The sequence below is a fragment of the Numida meleagris genome, chromosome 10, assembly GCF_002078875.1.
Source record: "Numida meleagris isolate 19003 breed g44 Domestic line chromosome 10, NumMel1.0, whole genome shotgun sequence".
In the NCBI taxonomy this organism is placed as follows: domain Eukaryota; kingdom Metazoa; phylum Chordata; class Aves; order Galliformes; family Numididae; genus Numida; species Numida meleagris.
The window spans coordinates 10997092-11019549 of record NC_034418.1 but is presented as its reverse complement, the minus strand read 5'-3'; the positions used below and the strand labels follow the sequence as shown (position 1 = coordinate 11019549).

At 37.9% G+C, this 22458-nt stretch overlaps 1 protein-coding gene across 1 annotated transcript in view; it reads right to left on the bottom strand.

The window, feature by feature from the left end:
* The window catches only part of CMTM4 (CKLF like MARVEL transmembrane domain containing 4), a 36005-nt gene continuing 16033 nt past the window's right edge, over positions 2487-22458 (bottom strand). The window contains exons 2-4 of the mRNA XM_021408367.1: positions 21696-21872; positions 12398-12496; positions 2487-11491 (exon numbers count right to left, since the gene is read on the bottom strand). Of these exons, the coding sequence (XP_021264042.1) occupies positions 11318-11491; positions 12398-12496; positions 21696-21872 (450 nt within the window). The 3' untranslated portion in view covers positions 2487-11317. The remainder of the gene's footprint in view (positions 11492-12397; positions 12497-21695; positions 21873-22458) is intronic.

Below are 22458 nucleotides of genomic sequence, written 5' to 3'. Positions count from 1 at the left end.
TCACTAGAAAACCTTGTTAAATTTACACATCAGAATATTCAAAATCAACAGAAAAAAAAGCAAACTTGCTCACTAGTTGCTTCAGGACTTCATCAGGCACGCACTGAATCGCCTGTTCAGACAATTCAAGTATTTGATGATTTCATTTATTTCTAAGCGGTTAGCTCCCAGAGTCAAGTGGTTGCTTGATTCCAGCATTTTAAATAAAAAGATCTATTCCCACGATTGAAATAAAATACATTTGGGTATTTTATGAACAGCATTTCAGAAAACAAAATCCAATTAAAAACAATTCCTTTAAAGCCAATACTTTGAAGTCTGGTGGATGGTGGAGGTAGTCTGCTTGGGTTTTGTTTGTTTGGCTTGTTTGCTAGACTGTAAAGATCAAAAGTAGTGGGAGCACGGGTTTATCCCTAATTCCAGATTCTTCACACAAGCCAGACGTTATGCCTGTGGTGTGTAGTCTTCTTTATTTTCAGTGTGCAAGCAGTATCATAATCAAACACGTCTCTTCAATGACAACACTCTCATTCCAAACAGGAGCTGTTCACAGAACTGTACATGTTGGTGTATGCCTTCATTACAGATAGAACTCGACACTTTCCATTTTGAATTTCTGTGCTCGCTGAACAGGGCTCAGCAATAGTGAAACCTAGGAATTCAGAAGACCTTTCCCAACACCCTTTCAGTAAAGAGGCTCAGCTGTCCTTTGCACACGCTGTACATTACCCCGTTTCAGGCTGCTTTTCTCCTATGTTCTTCAGAGTCCTGAAAGCCTTACATTTCTAATTAACAAAGTCATTTCCAAGGTACTACTAAGCGATACATCTCAGCCCACATGGTATTTGAGAAGGATGCTTTCGCCAGCCTGGTGTGCTTAAAAGCAGATGACTATTTAATGCTCAGCATAGCAAGCAGATGCTTTTAATTCATTACGCTTTTGTTCACTGTACAATTTTCTAAGCCTATATTTACAGCTGCATCTTCCCCCGCCAGGAAAACAGCAGCCTGCATCGTGAAGTGAGTATGTACTTGCAACCAAATACTAGCAGTGCACGTTTTTGACACCTACACTTCTAAAATGCGTAAATAAAACAAAGCATACATACTGCCCATAGGCTCACGTAAACCTTCTAACAGGTAGCTTATAACTGACTTTTGAGAGATCAAAAAAGTGACTTCAACAATAAGGATACAAACCTTCCCCTAAAAGCAAAGACAAGGTACATACCATCTTATATTTTTACACATGATTTACCTAGCAAGCCTTTGAAATCTTTTTGAGCTTATGTCAAGGAAGCACAAGAAATTTAGATAAGCACTGAGAATACGCGTCTTCTTACAAGATACCTGGGACTCCTTCTTGTGTGGAGTATCGGTTTAGAAGTCAGGATGCAAACATCTCTTGCTTTGTTTAAATAAATAGAACCGATTAAAAAAATAAAAGCGCACGCACCTCCACTGCATCACAGATCAGTCCTTTCCTGGAAGATGGCACAGTACCCTGAATGTGCTGTAAAACTTAGAAGGTAAAACAAAAAAAGTAGATTCATTCAGAAAACTTGATTTTTCCGCCTATTACTTTGAGAAAGAGAACAGAGATTCCAACATTCATTCCGATCAGGCAATACCTGTGCTCTTATGTATTCTGGATGTTGTCCGTTGCATTTTGTTAGGCCAATCCATTATGTTCATTAGATCAGAAATCAATTATAGCCTTCCCAGGAAAATGAAGTCAGCCTTCAGTGTTTAAAAGATAGGCAGAATAAACAAAGCTTCTCTTGACCAGGGAACACCATGCCAGCAGCAACATGCCATTACATCCAGCACTAACTGTTTGCTTTCTTGAATAGCACCAATTACATTAAGGTCTGATCTCTAAGTGAGTCCAACAGATGCAACTCCGCAACTTGTTAAAACCTTTCGCTGCTGACCACTCCACGCAGGAAAAATGAACCAGTGTCTTGGAGAAGTGCAAGTGCATGTCCCTCTATAGTGAATCCTTCCACAGAAGCTCACTGACCACACCCCAACTAATGTCACACACCCCCCCACACTTGTTATCCCCCTGTGCAGACTTTCATGCACGCAATCCACATTCCCACAACACTCACTCAGCCACCTGTACACCAAAGCCATCTGAATATCCAAAATACAGATTGCATCGAGGTAAGACACACAACCTTCAGCGCAGGAGATGGTAGAGCACTATTCACTCACTGCGCATTTCAGTCCTCAGATCCCTTCTCAGTCCAGAACACGGTGCTGCAAACCCCAAATATGGTGTTTTGTTGTTCCAGTGTACCACACAAACCTCCAGAGGAGTCACAGAACCCTCAGGCAGAGGTCTTTTGTTCAGCTGGTTTTTTTAAACTCTATGATATTGTCTTGCATAGGAAATGCATTTAGCAACTGCACTTGCTGGATAATCAACTAATCAACCGTAACACTGAGTTTATATTCTGCCTTTACAGATGAAGACAATGTTTTAGTACTTTAATACGTCCATTTATTAAACAGAAGTCCTTCACAAATGATTTCATACTATATTGATCGAAGTAAGTGTTAGAAAACTACAATTTTCCCTACATACAAAAATACAGACTTTTAACGCTACGAAGACATAACCAGAAGAGTACCATGAAAATCCACAGAGCTCAAATCTTCAAATATCAGAAGGAAAAAGACAAAGACATCTAAATTAAAAATTTACAAAAGGTAATGTGCCCATATACAAAAGACTGGAAAAGTAAAATGACTGATAAACTGATAAATACACCATTTAAATTATGCTAGAATGGTATGGATTTTTGAAAGAAGGACTGCTGCATTCCAAGACGATTCTTCAACTTGTGTTTTTGTTTAGCTTAAAACCAACAGAAAACAAGTGCACAACATATTGAAAAACCATTATCGGTGTAAAAAAACAAGCTAGGGGTTGTGTTTTCTTGTACAGTTGCCTTTGAAATTGTTCAAGCGTTAACAGCGTGATATTCACAAACAGAGCTGGAAGATGCTATGCTTACACATGTAAGCTACTGCTGTTGATACTGACAAGACAGTGCTCACAGCCAGCTGGTACTTCTACAGAGAGCACTGATTTTATCAGCTGGCCTGTGTGCAATCTAATTCAAAACACCAAAAATACTTACCAAAATAATGTGAAATTGCTTCAAGGCTGTAGATGGGCTCTATACAAACATTTGCTAGCTCATGAGATTCTTCAAATCCTTGAATCAGAACGTGTTTTTGGTGATAAATGGATCCCTGATCCTGCAGTCCCCTAAGTCAATGGGGAATTTTGCCTGAGTAAGGACAACAGAGCCAGGTTCTGCACTTGCAGCAGCATGCACAGAACACTTGGAGATTTTCCTTGGCAATATCTTATAATTTTTTTGTACTTCAAAAGCAAAACACCAAGGGTATTACATAGCAGAAGTGTACTCATAAGTTAGAAGGAAAACTGCACCCTGTTTGCTCAGCCCAAAGATGGAACTCTAACCCACTACCTTTGACTGATACTGAGCTGTTCACAATTATAAATCAGTCAGTATAGGAACTATATCCCCAAGGGACAAGTCTTACAGCCAGGCCCAGATGTTCCTTCCTCAGACACCATTAAGCATACATGTAGCTACTGTTAGGAACATTTAGACTGCATCTACTGTGTTTCTCTACAGGAGCCCAAATTAGCACCAAGGATACAGAGATCCCACAACGAGCACTTCTTTATACACATGTCAAGGAAACAGAGTTGAAATACCTTCTACTTCACTTCAGCAGTGTGCTTCAACTTCATCTTTCAGGTAGCAGTTGAAGGCAGAGCAGGACAAAAATGAGACAATCTTCTGATTCACCATGAGATGAAATTTGCCATGCAGCACACAGAGGAAAGACAGTGACTAGTCGCAACAGAACTGCTTCAGCAGAAACAAAGCACAACAAAGCCAGAGATATAACAGTGACTCACATTACAAAAATAGTGTTTACTGGTTTAATAAATTTACATCTCAATTGCTGTGAATGACAGGTGTTATACCACACATGGAAGGCACCCTAGGTGAAGCAGTTTTTCAGAATTTGTTTACAATTCTGTGAAAAAACATACAAAGTGTCAACTTCCAAATCATAATTGAGCAAATAAATTGAAGACTGAGAAATAAATACATAGTTTACTATTTTAGTGTGGGTTCCTGAACCCTTACAAACTTCAACATATACAAATAGTTTCAAAATGACACTAACACAGAAGAGAAGTCTAGACAGATAACACGATTAGCTAAGTCATTTGTTATGTCATAACTGTTATATCTTAAGTACAGAAATCATTTAAAATGCAATTAATTGGCCACAATATTTAAGTCGAAACATCTTCTTACTCTAGAACTGTGACATGAGTTAAAGCTGCATGAACTGTAGTGCTAAGATACACTCTCCCTCTGCAATAATCCAACAAGTAGAAACTGGTAAACATTTGAGATTAAAGTACAAACAGTAGAAAATGAAGGTAGCAATTGTTGTAATAAAAGGGTGCTAGCCAGAACTGCTTTAACCTGTAGACATCTGGGTAAATGTAACATTGCTAACAGTACTTTGATTGTAATCCTTTGGGATTAAAAGGTTACCAAAAGTGATAAATCAGCCTAGCTAATAGAAGGTATTTTCTTTCAAATACATGAAGGTTTTAACTAAATATGTCTATTGAGACATTTGTCCAAAGCAAAACAAACACAATACCCTGAAGTTTCCCATATTCTAGACAATAGTCCTTGACAGTTAGAAGAGGCAGACAGTCATATTTCATTCTGTTACTCATATCCAGATGTTACTAAAATAGCTGCAGGGACCAGCCCCAGAAAAAAAACAAGAAAAAAACAGATACTCTGTTAGTAAGATCTGGCTATTGCTTTTTGAAATGCTCTGATGTCCTCATTCTGAATTTATGAAGATAGTTTCCATATCCGCTAACTGGCTTTTTATAACTTCTACCTATGAAGACCACAGTATACAGATAAAACCTTCATAGTAAACTCAAAGCTCTGTTATAAATATGTCAATCAAGGTAACTATGTATATTGTATATAAAATTAAATATTTTCTGTTTGCTAAGCATAATTTAAAAAGGAATATCTGTGGCTAGTTATAAAAAAATATTTATTAACCCATAGTGATTAAAAGGCAATTTCACTAAGTCATCCATCCAGCACATTTTTGAAAGAGCTGTACTGAGACTCCGGATAGGTTACTTCAGCTAATCACATTTTCATGATAAATAGACAGCTTTTATTTCTGGGCATATATAAGAACAATTTTAAAGCTGAATATCCCAAAGGAAAATTAGATTGTGTTGTATACACTAAATTAAAGGCTTCTATAAATCACAGTGTAAGCAGATTTTTTTTTTTTAAGAAAGATTATTTATAAAATACAAATGGTTAAATTATAGACAGATTTTAAAAAGACAATGCAAAAATAAGATCAAAACAACAAAGGAACCTTCTCAAGCTGGGCAGTACTCCTCTGGCTCTATCAAACATTGATTTAAGTGGCTAAAAGGGAAAACATCAGGAAAAATTCAGAGATTTCCTGAATATTTGTACAAATTCATTTTTAATCAATTCCTTCTGTTAAAATAAAGGTAGAATTTTTTTTTTCCCAAAAAGTGTTAAAGGCAAAAAGCAGAACATTCTGCTGAGCTTTGTACCCACTTCAATTTCATAGAAAATGATTACTTTCATGTATTTTAATCTTAATGGCAATATCTATATCTGTACATTCTTTTTGATCTTTGTTGGCTAAAAGGCCCTCCAAACAATCCATGATATTTTAGCCTATAAACAAAAAAATCAAAGTCCCAGGTTCAGGAATGCTACACAACAGCTTTACTCATCTCAGAATTTCTAGGCAGAAATCCCAGCCTGGAAGAATCCTTTCCTCCAGGTACATACAGCCCTCCTGATGTAAGCTCCTATGTCCTGCAGGCCACACTGAACCAACTGCTGCACTTCAGCTGAGTAAAAGTTATTTGATAATCACACTGATTTGCCAACATATCTTAGGTTTTAAGGCACACCATTAACAATGTCGGTGTCAAATCCCTCCTACCATATTGTATGGCCAGCATGGCCTGGAATTAGGAAAAGAACACTTCTAAGCCTACTTTTTTTTTTCTTCTTTTTTTTTTTTTTTTTTTTAAATCAAGTCAAAATGTCTCCATCTCCACTAAGATGTGAGGAAGGTATCTTTCCTTCTACAGCAGGGGATTGTTCACGCTCACACATCATTTTCAGAGCACCAGGTTACTGAACATCAAATTTGGTTTTCTCTCTTCTTCCCATCCTTTGCTACATCTTAAATTCACAGCTGTGCCTTATTTTTCATCTATCCTAACTCAGGACGTTTGGCTCCAGAGCTTTCAGCATAAGACTGTACTGATCTTCACGTAATCTTCACGTACAAAACTGTTCAGTACCTCATCTGAGTAGGAGAGAGCACATTATTTTCTACACTATTTGAATTGCTACTAAGATGGGGAGGTTTTGTGAAATTATGCCCTAAAACCATTCCCCCATCCTCAAAAAAAAAAAAAAAAAAAGAACCCACACAAGTAGGAATGCTTACAGATACATCACAGGACAAGAAAATAGCAGATTTAGAACAAAGACTGAAGAAGAGGAGGGGAAAAAAAGGTTGCATTAATAAAGCCATATATTAAATAAGCATTTGCTGTACCTGCATGTTCCCAAAATAGCACAAAGATGACAAATGTCAAATTTGTTTAGGGTCCTAGAAGTTTATGGAAAACTAAAGGTTAACTCAATTATTAACAGCCCACCCGCAGCTTATAGCAGATCAATTCTCCTGCTGCGGCTCACAGCACTATAAGAAACAGCAAGTCTGTTGCACTAAGAAGGGGCAATCATCATATGGCACAATGTAATTCACGGGGGCAAAAAATATATATAATTAACAACTTGGATTTTTTCCTCAATTTTCCCCTCTTCTTTCTAGACTCAACAATGAAATATAAACAAATACATTAAAACAATGTAGATAATATCATGAGATGCACAGTGAAACACATGATAAAGCCTATAAAGAAACACCCATGTTACTGATTTTATTTAAATTCACACCTAAGAAACATAACAGAAGATGATGAGTTGTTTCCAAGGCACAGCTCATTGCTGATGCCACACTTGTGAATACAAAGCCAAGGATGGACAGTACAGACTGAGCTATAGGCATCAAATCTCAAGGGTCAGCACCTTGTCTCAGAAAAGGCAGAGGTAGATGGTAGATGACTCCAATAACCTCTGAGCATGTGGCTCCTTATAGGAAACTTAGGAAGAAACATGAGCAGCATTATGCCAGATGGCTTCCAAGGGCACAGGGGAAAAAAAATAAAAATAAAAATCCCCCAGCAGATCCGCCCCCAAACATCACAAGCTATCACAGATGGGAAGAGTACCGTACTTAAGCAGAAGGCCATGGGACACGCTATTCTTATCTTCCTCAGACTGAAGCAGTCACTATGCATATCAAGGCAGAATGGTTAACAAATCTAGATATAAAACAAGATAGATGAGGCGTGAATTTACAATATGAAAGGAGCAAGAAGAGAGTAAGAAGGAATCAGCTTTACTAAGAATCAATTAAGCTGCCAAATCATTCTTAATTATCATTTAAGAAGCCTACTTCTACAGTAGGCAGTGTGCATATCATCATGTGAATGTATGAGAAACCTGAACTTAGGCTGCCCAAACTGAACATAGTATTAACAGCAAAATACCTTTTCTTACAACACCACACAACAATTACGCCGTTGCTCCAATCATTTCATATTAAGTGAGTGCCTGTGCATAGCATGCAACATTTGCCCTCATTTCTACACGCAGAAATACACGGTGATAGCAAATCTGAGGGCTCAGTTATGACTTAAGAGGATTAATCAGAATGTCATTACCATTTCAAGCATCCTACTCCCACAAGATTCATCTGTTTAGCTTTCATTTAGTTTTGTTTACAGTGGTTTTTGGATCCCTTTGTAGAGCTAAACAGTACACTTGAAACTAAAGAAAATTATCCCTAGATGCTCAGCAATTTCAAGCAAGACTAGCTGGCTGGAAGAAGTAAATTAGTGCCACTTTTCTAAGCGAATTATAAAAAAAAAAACCAAATCAAAAAACTTTTCCGACTCATTTTCTTCCATAAGAGATTTCCTTTTTTTTTTTTTTTAAATTCTCCTCTTATAATGGCTGCAGTTTTGATAACAATCTTAATGAAAGATTACAACTTCTTCAATACACCACATGAAATTGTAGAGGGGGTGGAATTAAGAATGCTTATGTCAAATGAACTCAATGTTTCAATTTTAGTTGTCTCATAACTACTTTATTCATAGAATCATCATAGAATGGCCTGGGTTGAAAAGGACCTCAAAGATCATCATGTTTCAACCCCCCTGCTTTATTTCCCTTTTCCATAATCCAAATAGCAAATAATGTCTCTGTAGAGTAATAAATGCTTAACTTAGATTTTAAGAAAGTATATACTGTACAATACTAAAATCATCTTTGGTCCCCAAAATAAGGAAATTACAAATTTACATTTGTCTTCCCGTTTACAAAGTGTATCAGATAGTAGTTCTTTTTAAAATTTTTTTTAAAATCATATTCTCTTTGAATTCTACCCTGAAAGCTGTGCTAAGCTCAAGTCGTGAGTGCTGTAAGTAATAAATATTGTTCTCAACTCAGGAAAACTTATTTAACATGTAAAAGCACTCAAAGTCATACAGGTATACTATACTATAAGATGAAGTACTATACAATATTAGAAGTACAACTATCATTCATACTAAGTAAGCATTTGTCATTCCAGCTAAAGATAATAAGCTTTTCGTGATCTCACTCCAGAAAAGGCCCTGTGAAGTTATCCTTTGTCCAGGTAAGGAAAGGTGTACGGATTTGAAAGATACCAGATACATAAACTTGCAGATACATGAAACCTCCCATACATACCTCTGAGAAATTAGAGGACCAGAATCACCACAGGGACGACAGAAGAGGAATAGGACATTCTCTTTCATATGCACCATTGCAGTCCTTTCATTAACCAGCATCAGAATATACTCATACTGAAAAGCCTATGCTTACCCTAACATTTAACTTCTTCCCTAACACCTAACTTGTGTTTCTTGACTTCAGATGCAGGTACCACTACAGAAGTATCCATCTTCTGCAGAACAAGATTCTACATTTTAGTAAGGCTTTTTAATTTTTTTTTTTAATAATGTTTATGCAAACTGCTTTAATGTCTGTTTACAACTCCAGTCTAGGTATGTCTGTGCTACTTTCAAGTGGAGTGCTGAAAAACAGAAGGGCTAAAGCAACTATACTGACTTCAAGAAACTTATTTCATCCCACACTGAACATGGAACTGTCATTTATGTTTCATGAAACACCCATTAATCCTGGTGAGACACCACCTTCACAAAATGTCGATGCTCTACACCCAACAACGGAGGTTAGCTTCTATGGTCAGATCTTTTTTTAAACTGATGTTACCTTCGGTGCTAACTTTCAACAAAATACAATAAAATCTTAACACAGTAACTGGAAAACCATTACTAGTTTAGAAAGGCAAGCTTTCTTTAACCTCATTAATAACTCTTAATTTTAAGGTGAAATGCACCATAGACATAAAACTTGTGAAAAATGAAAAGACATTGGTATTGTTACCAGTTTTCCACATGTCAGTGTGATTCCATTGCCTGATCCAAGAATTGCAATGTAAGGTTCAAATCTGGAACACTCTCTGTTGCCTCCAGTATTACAGAAGCCCAGGCACTTGTACTGACTTTCTGTTTGGCATAACAGCTTTATGTATTTAAAAGTCACCTGTCTGCAGTGTATTGCCTTTTGTTCTGAAATTAACTGCGCTAAATCACTTAGGAGTACAGCTAAACAAGGGTAATACAAAAAGCGTTCAAGGCTGGTGTCAAATAATGGACTACGCAGATAAAAACACCAATCATAAAAGAAGTACTGAGATACTTAACTGACTACTGCAGAATTCAAGTTTTGATTAAAAACCTTTATCTTCACTGCAAGTACAATTAAAATAAGGAAACTTCAATTAGGTAAAACCACTCCTAAACAAAAATATTAGAAGAACTCTTTGTAGACATATCCAATTCAAAAAAACAAGTTTTACCCACCACCAACAGTTTAATTTTAGAAGAAACAAGTAACTCTCTAAACAAGAAGTGTCTTAAATGAATCATAGTATTGCAATCTTAGAAACACTTTATATCATAAATTTTTGCTAATTACTGCTTACCCTAGGCTTCTCAGAAAGGCTGAACCTTAAAAGAAGAAAAGAAAAAAGGCATGACCGGAACGTAGGTTTACCAGATGACAATTAATCCTCTCTCCTTTAGTACTATGCCCTTCAGCCTCCTCTTTCTCTGCCCTGCCTCCCAAGCTTCCTCCACCCTCCACCATTTCGGAATGAAAAACAGCATGTATCCAACATCAGCAGAAAGTTCACATACTTGCACTGGAAGCGTTATGGTGACCATTCAATAAAACATACTAATCTTGCACAAGTTCTGATACAAGCAAGGTCAGGCACGAACTGCATGTGACGATTTCTGAGTAATCCAAACAATAATTGCCTCAACATTAAATCAACAACCAGAAGACAGAAAAGAATTTCATGTGGCAGCTAGGTGAATGAACCAACAATGAAACAGCGTGAGATCTTGCAGGTGAGAATTGAATTGCACTGCCAAGGCTGCACAAAGAAGGAGATAGAGCACTGCTGGACACGATGCATGGCTAAAGTTATTGCTGTTTGCCCCTCACTTCCTTTTCACGTGTCTTAACTTTGCTTCTGGTAGATTTCTTTCTTATATTAAACAAACAAGATAGCGCTGGTCTTAGTGTTTATGACAGATGAAGAAACAGTGGCAGAACGTGTATATTCAGAGCTTGCTCTTAGAAAAGGGAAGTTCTGTGCAGTTAATCCAAAACATTAACATACTTCGGAACATATATATAATATATTATACATAATATATACAATATATGTATATATATGTGGCTGTTGTAAAAGGATCTTGCTTTCCAACGGCCAACATCTACTGCTTTCATGACAACAGCTTCTGATTCAATGCTCCTCTGCACATATGCAAGGCTGGGCATTCTTTGCCACCATCTGATCTTCCTTTTCTTCCTTAAATAAAGAAAAAACACTTTATTCCATAAGTTCAGCACTTCTCTTTTCCCTTTGCAGTCCCATCTAGATGTTGCTTTCATGCATCCAGACGCTGAATCTCAGGGCGATGATCTACTTCTCTGGATTCTGTCCGAGCACGTATGTAATCACTGGTCTGCCGACTGTTTTGTTGCCTGCTGTTCATTCGCCACTTTTTAATAGCTAAATATGTGTTCACAGCATACACTGCCATTGCCAAGAAACCAAATATCTACAAGAAGTAGAAAGACAATTTTTGAAAACAAGAATAGTAGTTTCACAACAAATTCCTGAGAAGTTTAGTTTTCTGCTTTACTCGCACTGATTATCACAGCCTGTAAAACGGATGTTCTTCTTCAATGAACTAGAGAATTTGTGAAAGCTACTAAGACCCAAGAAAACTAAGTTCTCTCTCTACAAACACAACAATTAGATCTTGCAATGCAACGCAACTTCACTGGAAGAACCTCTTGTAAGAAGAATATAGCTCTTCATCCAAACAGTTCATTCATTCCTCAGGATGCATATGACAGTGAACAAACGACAAGGGAAGAGATGGCCAGTCTAGACTACCAGCCTAGAGAAGGAGTTGATTTGCAGGCCTAGGTGTTTCTGCAGAATTTGTGTCATTTTCAACATCTAAGTTTGAAAAAACAAGCTTGCCAGCTCAAGGACAAAGTTAATTTGCTTGACTTCATTGTTCTAGATTTTAAAATCTTAAAGTATCACTATACTCCCGCCACAAAAATCGATCTGTTGTGAGCAAGAAGAATTCAGGAAGATTATGGATAAGAAGCTCTAATTTGACAAGAATTTTTTACTATATCTTTTCTGTAAATGCACAATATGCAGTTGTATATATACCTGAGCTAGGTATAGAGAAAGAAGCAATACTAGCAAAAACCGGCAAAGCATTCTCAGCAAGCTGTTTTCCTGTTTGGTCATGCCTCAAGACTTAAGACAAAATTCAAATGAAATCAATATCTTTAAAACGAAAATTAGTGCACAGCTAACTCTAAAATTAGGAGCAAACTGGGATGACAAAGGTAACAGAAGTATCCCAAGAACACAACTAAAAGATTATTCTTGGTTTTAATAGTCACTTTAGCAGCACATAAAAAGAAATTCAAATTCTTACCACAGCAGCAATTTCTGCTCCAGTTTTATGGTTTAAAGCAGCAAGTACTACAGAGGCAATGAAGAAGAAGAAAGTGCTGAGTCCAGTGTTGACCAGATCCTAAAAAATAATAATAATAACAGTAATAGCAATCCTTCAGATTATTAAACAATAACAGTCTACTTGTTTCTATTAGAACTGATGAAACAGGAAAAGGTAAGAACAAAAGTTACAGTAGTACTTTCCCACTTCCTATGCAGTTTATCACATGAAAAAGATGACAGATTATTACACAGGAAACATAGTATGTGTGCACATTACTATTTGAATTCTATTCACATACTAAGTATAAATAAAGCTCCAGTGTAAATTCTGGATGTTTTATCTCAATGTCTGCTGGGATTATTAAGGATCGACTGTCAGTATAAGCAATGGGTAAAGCTGTTCCATCTCAGCTGACACTGGAGTAATTTGAATCTCCAGCATTAACACTCCTGGAACCCCCTGTTCTCTTTCACATTATAACTCTCCATGCACTGCCCACATAACACTCATGAGTTTTACTGCAAGTTCTTTGAGGCCTTATCTGTACACTAGCACACATCCTGCGGTCCTTCGAAGAAGAACAGCTGCCTGCATTGCACGAACACACAGGTTTATGCATATCTATCACATAGGATTGATGTTTCAAGTAGACACTCTAAAACACGTGCACAGCAACATCCCAGAGCACCAAGGTTCAGAGAAAATTCTCGCTTTGTTTTGAGCACCAAGAAATGCTAAGTAGCATGCAGTTCAGATATTCATATGCTATACATGTCACTTGGAGTTCCGATAATTAGGCCTTACAAAAATCAGAGGTCATTAACATATCACTGGACATAAGTAAATTCTGAATGGCAAGCTATTAGCACAAATATCATTGCATAGACACAAGACAAATTAGGAGCACAGACTTTAAGGTAATAAGAAGAAAAAGTGCTAGGTTTGTTAGGGAATAGCTGTTTAGTATGTTATTCTGCACATTTTTTGCAATTTTTTTTAAATATTTTACACTTATGTACATGCCACTATTTTTTGTACACTACACAGCCATAGGAAATAACAGACTACCATGATAACTGAAAGAATGAAGGAAGTCAGGGCTCAGGTAGGTCTGTGCAGGAAGCAGAGAATGGCAGCTCAACAGAAATATCCTGAAGGAACCTGAAATCAGTGAGAGGTGAACACTGTCACAGCTCAAAGGGATGGAAAGAAAACCTGTATTCAAATTTGCTGTACAGCTTACAGGGACACATAGAAAAAGAAAAATCTAAAAGACTAAACATGCCAACCCCAACATTTAAAAAAAAAAAAAAAACCAACACCAAACTCATTCCTATTCTTTAGTTAAAACTGAAAGACAAACTTACTCTACATGACTCTTAGAAGTAAACCAGCTCACTTCCCATTTCTGCTCCATTTACTAGAGAATTTGTATTTCATTTTCAAAAGCACATCTTAAAGTACTGTAAGGAGTTATGCTTAGAAAACTGAAGATAAATATAATCCTTACCCTATAACTAGGTTTTCTGGCTATGTAACACAAAGGCTTTGGACAGACCACTGTCATCCAGCCACCCTAAAAAAAACCTTCTATGTACACTGAAGAAAAAAGTGGTTAAAACTCCCAACATCTGTTCCTGTAGCCATCATTTGAGAATGTTTTAGTAATTAATTGTGAAAACAGAGAAACTCTGGTGCTGTGCTGTTTGCAGGGCAAATGATCCATCTGAGGGCAGTGACTCAGTGACAGCTGGTTCTCAACATTAAGGATACCTGAGGATAAACTGTGCAAGTTATCGCTGTGGACTGATCCTCATCTAAAAGGAGGACCTGGCCTTTCTGAGAAACTTCCACAGCTCGTCACTATTTCTAACCACGTATTCAGATTTCACAAGCTCAGTGAGGCTGTCTTAGCAGGAAGGAAACACAAGGAAGTTGTGAGTCCCTAAGAAACAATTACCATTTTTCCACCTGCTAGTGTGCAACTAGAGACAGATACTTTATATCTCTGTTCAGGCTCAGCGAGATGCATACAATCCTGTACACACACAAAAAAAATTGGCATTTTACTTCATAGTTACTGCAGTTTTAATGATACAATTTCTTGTCTAGCAGAAAATAAAATTTAAGAAATAGAAATATTAGCAAAGAAATTACATTTCACAATTTCTCCAAGTACTCCCCTCGCCAACTTTGAGGTTATCAAATCCACCTGCACTTCTGAATTCTCCAAAAAGAGCTTCTGTTTTCTCACCTGGGCAAATCTTTTCTCAATATATGGCTAACAATAGCATTAAACATTTCCATCAAGTCTCCAGAGAAAACAGCTATGCCACCAAGGATGCTGAAAACAAATACTGAGGAAAGGGCATCCACACCAATCATCATTGCCCTTGATGCCCTTGAATTAAGGGAGTTCTTTATAACCAACAGGCACGACCTACAGAACGGACACAAGATCCTGGGAGAAGTAACTGAAAACTTCAGAATTCCAGTAGGTAAGCATCTCGACACACAATGCCATGACCAAAAAAGAAGATGAAAAAGCACTCCAACATTCCATTGGACATATGGATACAATAGGTGCGAGGTGGTTATATTACCCTTGTAAGGGACATCGGAACGCTGCATTCTGTTCTGGCATCCACATTTTTAAAATTATGTTGAAAATTGGACACGGTAAAGAAAAGAGCCACAGAAGCTATTTGAAAGGAGGATAAAATTTCTCACAGTACAAATCAAAGAACCTAAGCTGCACTGAATCCAAAAAAGATTGAGCTGCGTGCACGAAGACGCCAGAGTTCGGGCAATCACAAAACACTAGCTGTTCAGAAATTTGAGCATGGAAAACCACACCAAAGCTAACACGGAAACAAAACCAGCAGATGAACAGTTAAGAACAAAGACATATTCAAATTTACTTTTATCTGTAAGGTAGCTAACATCGGAACAAGCAGCCAAACTTGCGCTCCTTCTTAATTCTTACAATCTAAGATTTTAATTTTTTTTCCAGACACATTTTGTATTCCCACAGTACCACGCTCAGATTTGTGTTTACAAAGGATCTACAGTTCAAATCTAAAGACTTCATTCCATCTTATGGTTCTGATACATTCATTTCTACTTTTTCGTCTTCAGTGTTTAGGTCAAAACTCTTTGATGGAATTAATAATTAATTGGTTCATCTCCTAAAAAGCTAAAACCAACACAACCTTTCATGTCCACAAGTCAGATTATTTGGAGCTTCAGGAGCAACGACATCAGTAACACTGTCATACAGGTACGTAATAGTACAATCACAAATGTATGCATCAGCAGAGACTTCTAATCCCAAATTTGGTACATACTACTTAGACAAGAAAACAATCTACGATGGTTTTGGAAGAAGTCAGAGCAGAAACAAAAGAGAATGAACTACAGCAGAAATTCAAGAAGCAGAGGACGCTCCCTAAAGTAATGTAGCTTTTCTCCACATACGAGAAAATGAATAATCTTGACAATAAAAAGAATAAGCTAATTGAAAAAAGATGAGCCCTTTCAAATCTGGCCATGATATAGCTAAAGTTCTTACTATTATATTTATAGACAAAGTAAAAACCACATCACACAGATAAAAGAATTTCTGCTGAAATTACAGCAACCTCATGAGACAGTATGCTGTGCCATAAAACACTGCGCAAAGCTGCCATCCATGACTGAGAATAAAATCTATGAGCTGAACCAAATCCACTCTAGACAGCTGCCGTTCCATTCCTCCTTTGCAAAATGATTTAAAATGAAAGACAGACCTCTGACCGTTTGCTATTATTCGCAAGTCATTCTGTTCAGTCACCAGCAGACCTAATAGAGGTATTAATCAAAAGGAGAGCATCCAAGGACACATACTGCCTTCATCACCTATGTGTCCTGCTCAGAAGGAGCACAGGGCAGAGTAGGCACCTTAACTTATGGATGTAGACACGTTTCTGCCAAGACAGCATTCATATTGAAGTAGGGTGAGGTTTTCTTCTGCTTATTCTGCTGTGAAGTGGGCATCTCTATCCAGATAGGTAATTAGACAGTATCCTTTAGTCTTTAGGTTGAAGGGGCTGAGCAGGTACAGTTCCTGAGTTAATGAGGAAGGAAAGGCTGAAGGAGGGCCAAGAATGAGGTCTGCTAAGAGACCTGGAAACTCACAGTAGATCCTGAGCACTGCAAGGGACATTAGCTTCAAAAGCTTCTGACTAGCATTCCAATCTGGTACATTGCCAGGAGGTGGCAATGCCATCCACTTTTCTCCAGTCGGTATTTCACAAGGTTCAGGAAGTTCTCCCCCTTGTTCCTATATGAAGCTATCAATCTGAAGTTCACAAATATACCTGTCAATTCTGTAATTCAAGCATCCCTAGTCAACCTCACAATTTTCTTCTCTTATCATACTATTACACACTGTGAGAACGTTTTTTTTCCATCAGAATTACTAACTGAAACGATGGTTTCTCAAGCAAAAATAAGGTATAGGTAGAATGAACCAAACTAACTGTATGAGCATTAATCCCCATCTCTTATGTAGGCTTACACAGGTAAGGAAGCCTTTCACCCAGCTAGATAACACCGGCTTCTGCTATTCACGACTCACACAAACATCACCTCCCTCCCACAAACCGTGCCCAGCAGTTCCAGAAACACACCAGAGATGTGCAGGGCCGCTCCAGCTGTGCAGATGTGCCCTAGCTCCCTGCTCACCAAGCCTCGCTGCTTCCCAGCAGTTTTCTGAGAAGCCATCCTGTGCACAGATGGGAGCCCTTTTCCTCAGCGTGCAGCAGACCCCACTAGCAATAAATACCAGGCCAGGTAATACTGCGGGGTATTCTAAGCTTGTGTTTATATTACTTAAGTAATAACACGCTGCTGTTTGTAGCAGGCTGTGCAAAACAATAACTGCCCAAAGAACAAACTTGGGGGAAAGAAATTCTGATCATCTTTTTAAATTTGTCATTATTCACTTTCATCCTTAGGAGGCATCATTATTTTGACAATGCTAAAAGTAAAAGTGGGGAGGATTTTCTCATTCAATAGCTGAACAAGCCAAAGAAAAGCAAGATATTTTCAAAGGAAATAAAAAAGAAAGGGAGGAGGGGAAATAAAAATAATCAAGTTTGTCCTGGGAAGGCCTTTGAAGTACAGTTTTGTAATTACACTCCTCAGAGCCAAGGCTGGCAAGGACCTTTGTCAGCCTGGCACCACATCATGGTTCCTGTCAATTACCACTGTCAGTTACTTGCCCACAAGGCTTTCTCTCCCCAGCAACTGAAAACAGTAACAAAAAACCTGTAAAGATGAAATATTTGCAGGCAGGCAGCACACAGACACCACCACCAATGTGTGTGCTCAGAGATGCACACACCTGACGCCAGAGCAGTGCTTCCCAGGGACCCAGTCCAAGCTAATAAGCCCAGCAGGACTGCAATTAGTTTGTGCTGTGCTCCATCCTGTGCCTCATTTCTGAGGCTGCTCTACACTGAAAAACTCCATATTCAGAACTGCACAGACTAAAAGGTACTTCCACAGTTACAGTGAATATTAAAAAGAATAAAAACAATGGCCAACATCTACTGAAAACTTTTTGTGTACTAAGACATAAGTAGTCTGTTCCACTGGCTGATTATAGAATGATGTGTCTAACAACTTGGATTTATTTCATCATTCGAACTCCCAAAGAAATACTGTCAAGCCCCAGTTCTCCGCCATCATTTCCCTCCCTCCCCGTATCATCTCAGGTACAACAGTATTACTGTGGATCCCCTCGACAGACAGGAATTCATCAGAACAAAGATGTTACTGCAGACACACCTCCATTACATTTTTCACTGCAGCCTTCCAAGAGGGCCACAGCACCCACACCATTTGGATGCAAGATCTCAAGCTCTCCTTGTAGATAACATGAGATTCAAACAATGAATTTTAAAAAAATAGCCAAACACAAAATGAAGGAAAATTTTGGTTATTAACCTACATCGAATACAAACACTTCAAAGCAACAGCTCATTGGCTCAGCAGACATCTCTGCTGTAGTGTGCACTACATTCCCCTATGCCACTTACACGTCTCCTTGCAGAATAGGCTCCCCTTCAGTTGTGAAGCATAAAGGAAATGGAAATTTCCACTGACAGGTTCCCAGATTCTACATAACACTGATAGTGCCATGCAACAGACAAGTGACTGTTCTTTCATCTCACTGCAACAAGCCCATCTTTCCAACACACCCAAGCAAGGTTCTATTCTGACCTCTCCTTCTCCAAGCTTCTTTCATGTTTATCTCAGGAAAACGTAGAAGTGGCTGGCAAGTCTCTAATTAGGATGAAATCAAAGCTCTTTTCCTCAAATGGCTAAAAATATAAAAAACAGAAAATGACAGATCTAGTATACATATATATACAGCTCTGCTAGATACAGGTTCTTATTTTCCTCCTAACCACAGACAGCAGACAATATTCATAATGACTTAGAAAAGTCTGATTTTATTGCAGTAAACAGTTCTGTACTGGACAAAAGCAGCTGATGGGCTAATTTTCCAGCATGAGGGATTGTTTGTAAAACAAGTGGTTTTCCTAGAAAGTTTGCGAGCATGCTGAGTTTAAAGGAAGGCTCCTGACTACACTTAACACTATAAAATTCTTTCAAGCAACAGCTTCTTCGTCTCAAACAACTTCCAAAAGCAAGGTTTGAGACTTTTCACATGGGAAATGCTCGTTATAAAGTCAAATGTATTTCTTAAAAGCACTACATGAATTTGTATATACGGAGTGATTTTTTCCTAAAGTATTCAGGAGTGTGGAAATGTAGTTCAGAAAGCAATTCGTGTGATAACCATCTTGGAGAGGCTGGAAAAGTATCAAAATAACTGTCAAAACACAGGAAAGTATGAAATATAGAAAGAAGCAAATAATGCGTGAATATACGTCTGTACTGTAAAGAAGAAAATAAGCAGAAAAAATGAGGCAGAAAGCACACAATTTTCCATTCTTAAATTCTCTACTAACTTTAACAAAGTTATCTCCCGCAAGCATGGTATCAGAAGCCTACAATCTCTCACTCTGTACATGAAACCGCAGACTACAGCTATCAGAATAATGAAGATACTCCTACACATCTGTACTAGCAAAGGCCCTATCAGACTACTCATTATTGAAGTAAGTAACTAATCCCAAGAGGAAGGTTAGTCTCAGCACTTAATGGGCATCACAAGCTCCCAGTTCTCATTTCTGTTAGAGATCTTTGGTAAACGTAATCAAAAGAAGAGACTTGTAAGATCATAACAATTTACTTTTATCTCTGTTGATAAGACTCAAAAAACAAAAAAAAAAGCCAAAGCATTTGCGGAGTATTCCATTTGCCCTTCAGGTCGAAGCCTGATCATGTCACACTGCTCCAAGTTGTAGAGGTGCTGGGTTGAGAGTGTGATAATCCCCCTAAACAGAGGGGTCAAACTAATTTTATTTTTTAACTAGCTGGATTTTTAAGCACTTTTTTCTCTAAAGATCTCCAACACTGAGTGCTATGCAGAGATACGCAATGCTGCACTCAAAGCAGCAGCTCTTATCACTCCATTACCAGAAAGGTGTTGCTCAAATCTGTAAGAAGCCAGAGTGGCTGAAAGGACCCACCCGGTTACACCACTGATTATCTCCTACATTAGGGAGGGAAAGGCAGTAAAAGGCACCCTTCTGTATTTACATACATTCAGCATGTCACAGCGTTCTTGCAGGCAGTAAAAGTATGCCAGAGGTCTCAACAGAACAAAAGCTACCGGCACAAAGGAGCAAGGGCACGCAAAGTCATTAACTTGACTCTTACAGTGATCCGGCTCAGTCATGGTCACTTGGCACACCACTAACTGATCTCCTGATAAAAATAATCTTGGTCAAGCTTACTTTCAACATAAGCTGGGTCTAGTATTCACCGTGAAACCACTCTTATCACACCACAAGAATGATTTTCTGTGATACTGATGCAACAATCGTGCCCTCGTACATCCTACCAGCATATTACGGAGCTGTACCATTTATAAAGGCTGTTGCTCTGATGCCTATTAAACAACAGACTTGTAAAAGAAAGACACCTTCTCTCTGCAACTGCTGCTTTTCCACTTGCCATGAAGATAAACAGTGACAACACCAGCAGAAGAGAAGTAAGGAGAAAAGGCAAGACAACCCATTAAAATTCCAGTGGCTCCACTGGTTTCGTTTGCAACCCACCTGGATCCACCCCACCTACAGTTACCAGTCACATTCCTCAATCTATCTATCTAATCTTAACAAATACTCCTAGGAAGAGTTCTCTCAATAAAACATGCATCCCCAGGGTACAAAGTATCATCTATTTCCACATTCCACTCTCCTTTTACATAGGTCCTTTAGGCTTACAAACAGCTATGGTAAATATGCAAGTTGCAACAATAATAACTGACATGAAAAAAAAAAGAAATCACACAGAAGCCTAGAAACTACTGTGAGTAGTCTACACACCCCTTACAAAAATACATTAGAACATACATACATGTATATGTATTATCTATCTGTACTGTGCAAAAGAGTTGATATAAACACTGTTCTAAAGATGACAGATGTTTCGGTAGAGTGACTCATGTTGATTTTGTGATCTGTGTTTATGCAGCTCAATCTGAACATTTAACTCATAATATAGCATGGAAATGGAGACTTGTACAAAAGGAATGTGCATTGCCAGCAGTTCTTTTCCAAAGCTCCTTGTATTTGAGAACACATCAAGCATTGCCAGCGGATGTTTAATAGGGGTGCAAGCAATTCAATGCTTAACTTTCAGAGAAAGCTTATGATCTTTTTACCCAATGATTACATTAATCTGTGTAAGAAAAATATATACGTAGCACCAGAACCCTAATATAAAAAACAGCTTATGGAAGAACAACAGGCTACTGTAAATATCGCATCTGTCAAAGTTAAATAAATACAGACTGCATTTTTATCCACTTCATCAACAAACAGTAATTGCTGGCAGTAGCACTAAGTCTTTCCTTCCAAAGAGAATCTACCAGAAAAGAATTTTAGCTCTATTTAACGCAGTTTAATCTTGCTATACTGCAAAGCTCATTCTGCTGTTAGTATTCAAAGTAACATAAATCGTACCCTTTAGTCAGCATAAAGAGTACTCACACAGAATCTTAAACATTAGCAGTAGAAAGTAAAATTCAAAGACCAAACTTAAAAACAGTTTTGCAGATGTTTTTTAGCAGCAAGGATTTGTACAAACTTACAGTGAGATTCCAGTTGATCTGTGGTATTCTTGTGTGAAGATTTAGACTGAACATAAGCAACAGGACTCCAGTAACCACCAATGCACTACAGCTCACAAACTCGAAGAAATAAAGGCCTTCGCAAGGGGAGCATTCCATGATGGTCTCTATGCAGATGAACGCAATCAGTGCCAAAACCTAGGAAGAAAAACAAGTGGAAAAAATATAAATAGATTTCCACATTTTGAAAATAGCCACAAGTATTCCTGAAATTTCCATTGGGAACATGATCAGTTTACACTCAGGAATGTGTGATCTCAGTTTATAACAGGGCACTGCCTAAGAGCGAAAACAAAAGCAAATTAATGCAAGACTTACTGGGTATCTCCTGTTCAAGAAAGTCTGTTTTAGGAGAATTACAAGGAGTCCAGCATCAAAGTGATGGAGACACCCAGAAAGGCATGAAACCCCTTCAGGCCTTTGGCTTAACATGTGAAATGGTACCTCAAACATTTTATTTCATTATATGCTATTCCAAAATTTAAAGACCAAATGCATTTGTCTTTTGGGCCAATATCAATCTCATTTACGTAGTATTATCACAGCATGACTGTAAAAGACATTTCAATAAAGCCATTACTTTGAATTTGATATCAGCTTGAAAACTAAGTAGCACAGATTCAGGATCTCCACCAGCTTCTAAAAGCATCTGCCTGTTTTCATGTTCATCACCATAAATATGTTCTATTTGATATGAAAATGCATACTTAGTTCTCTTACTGTA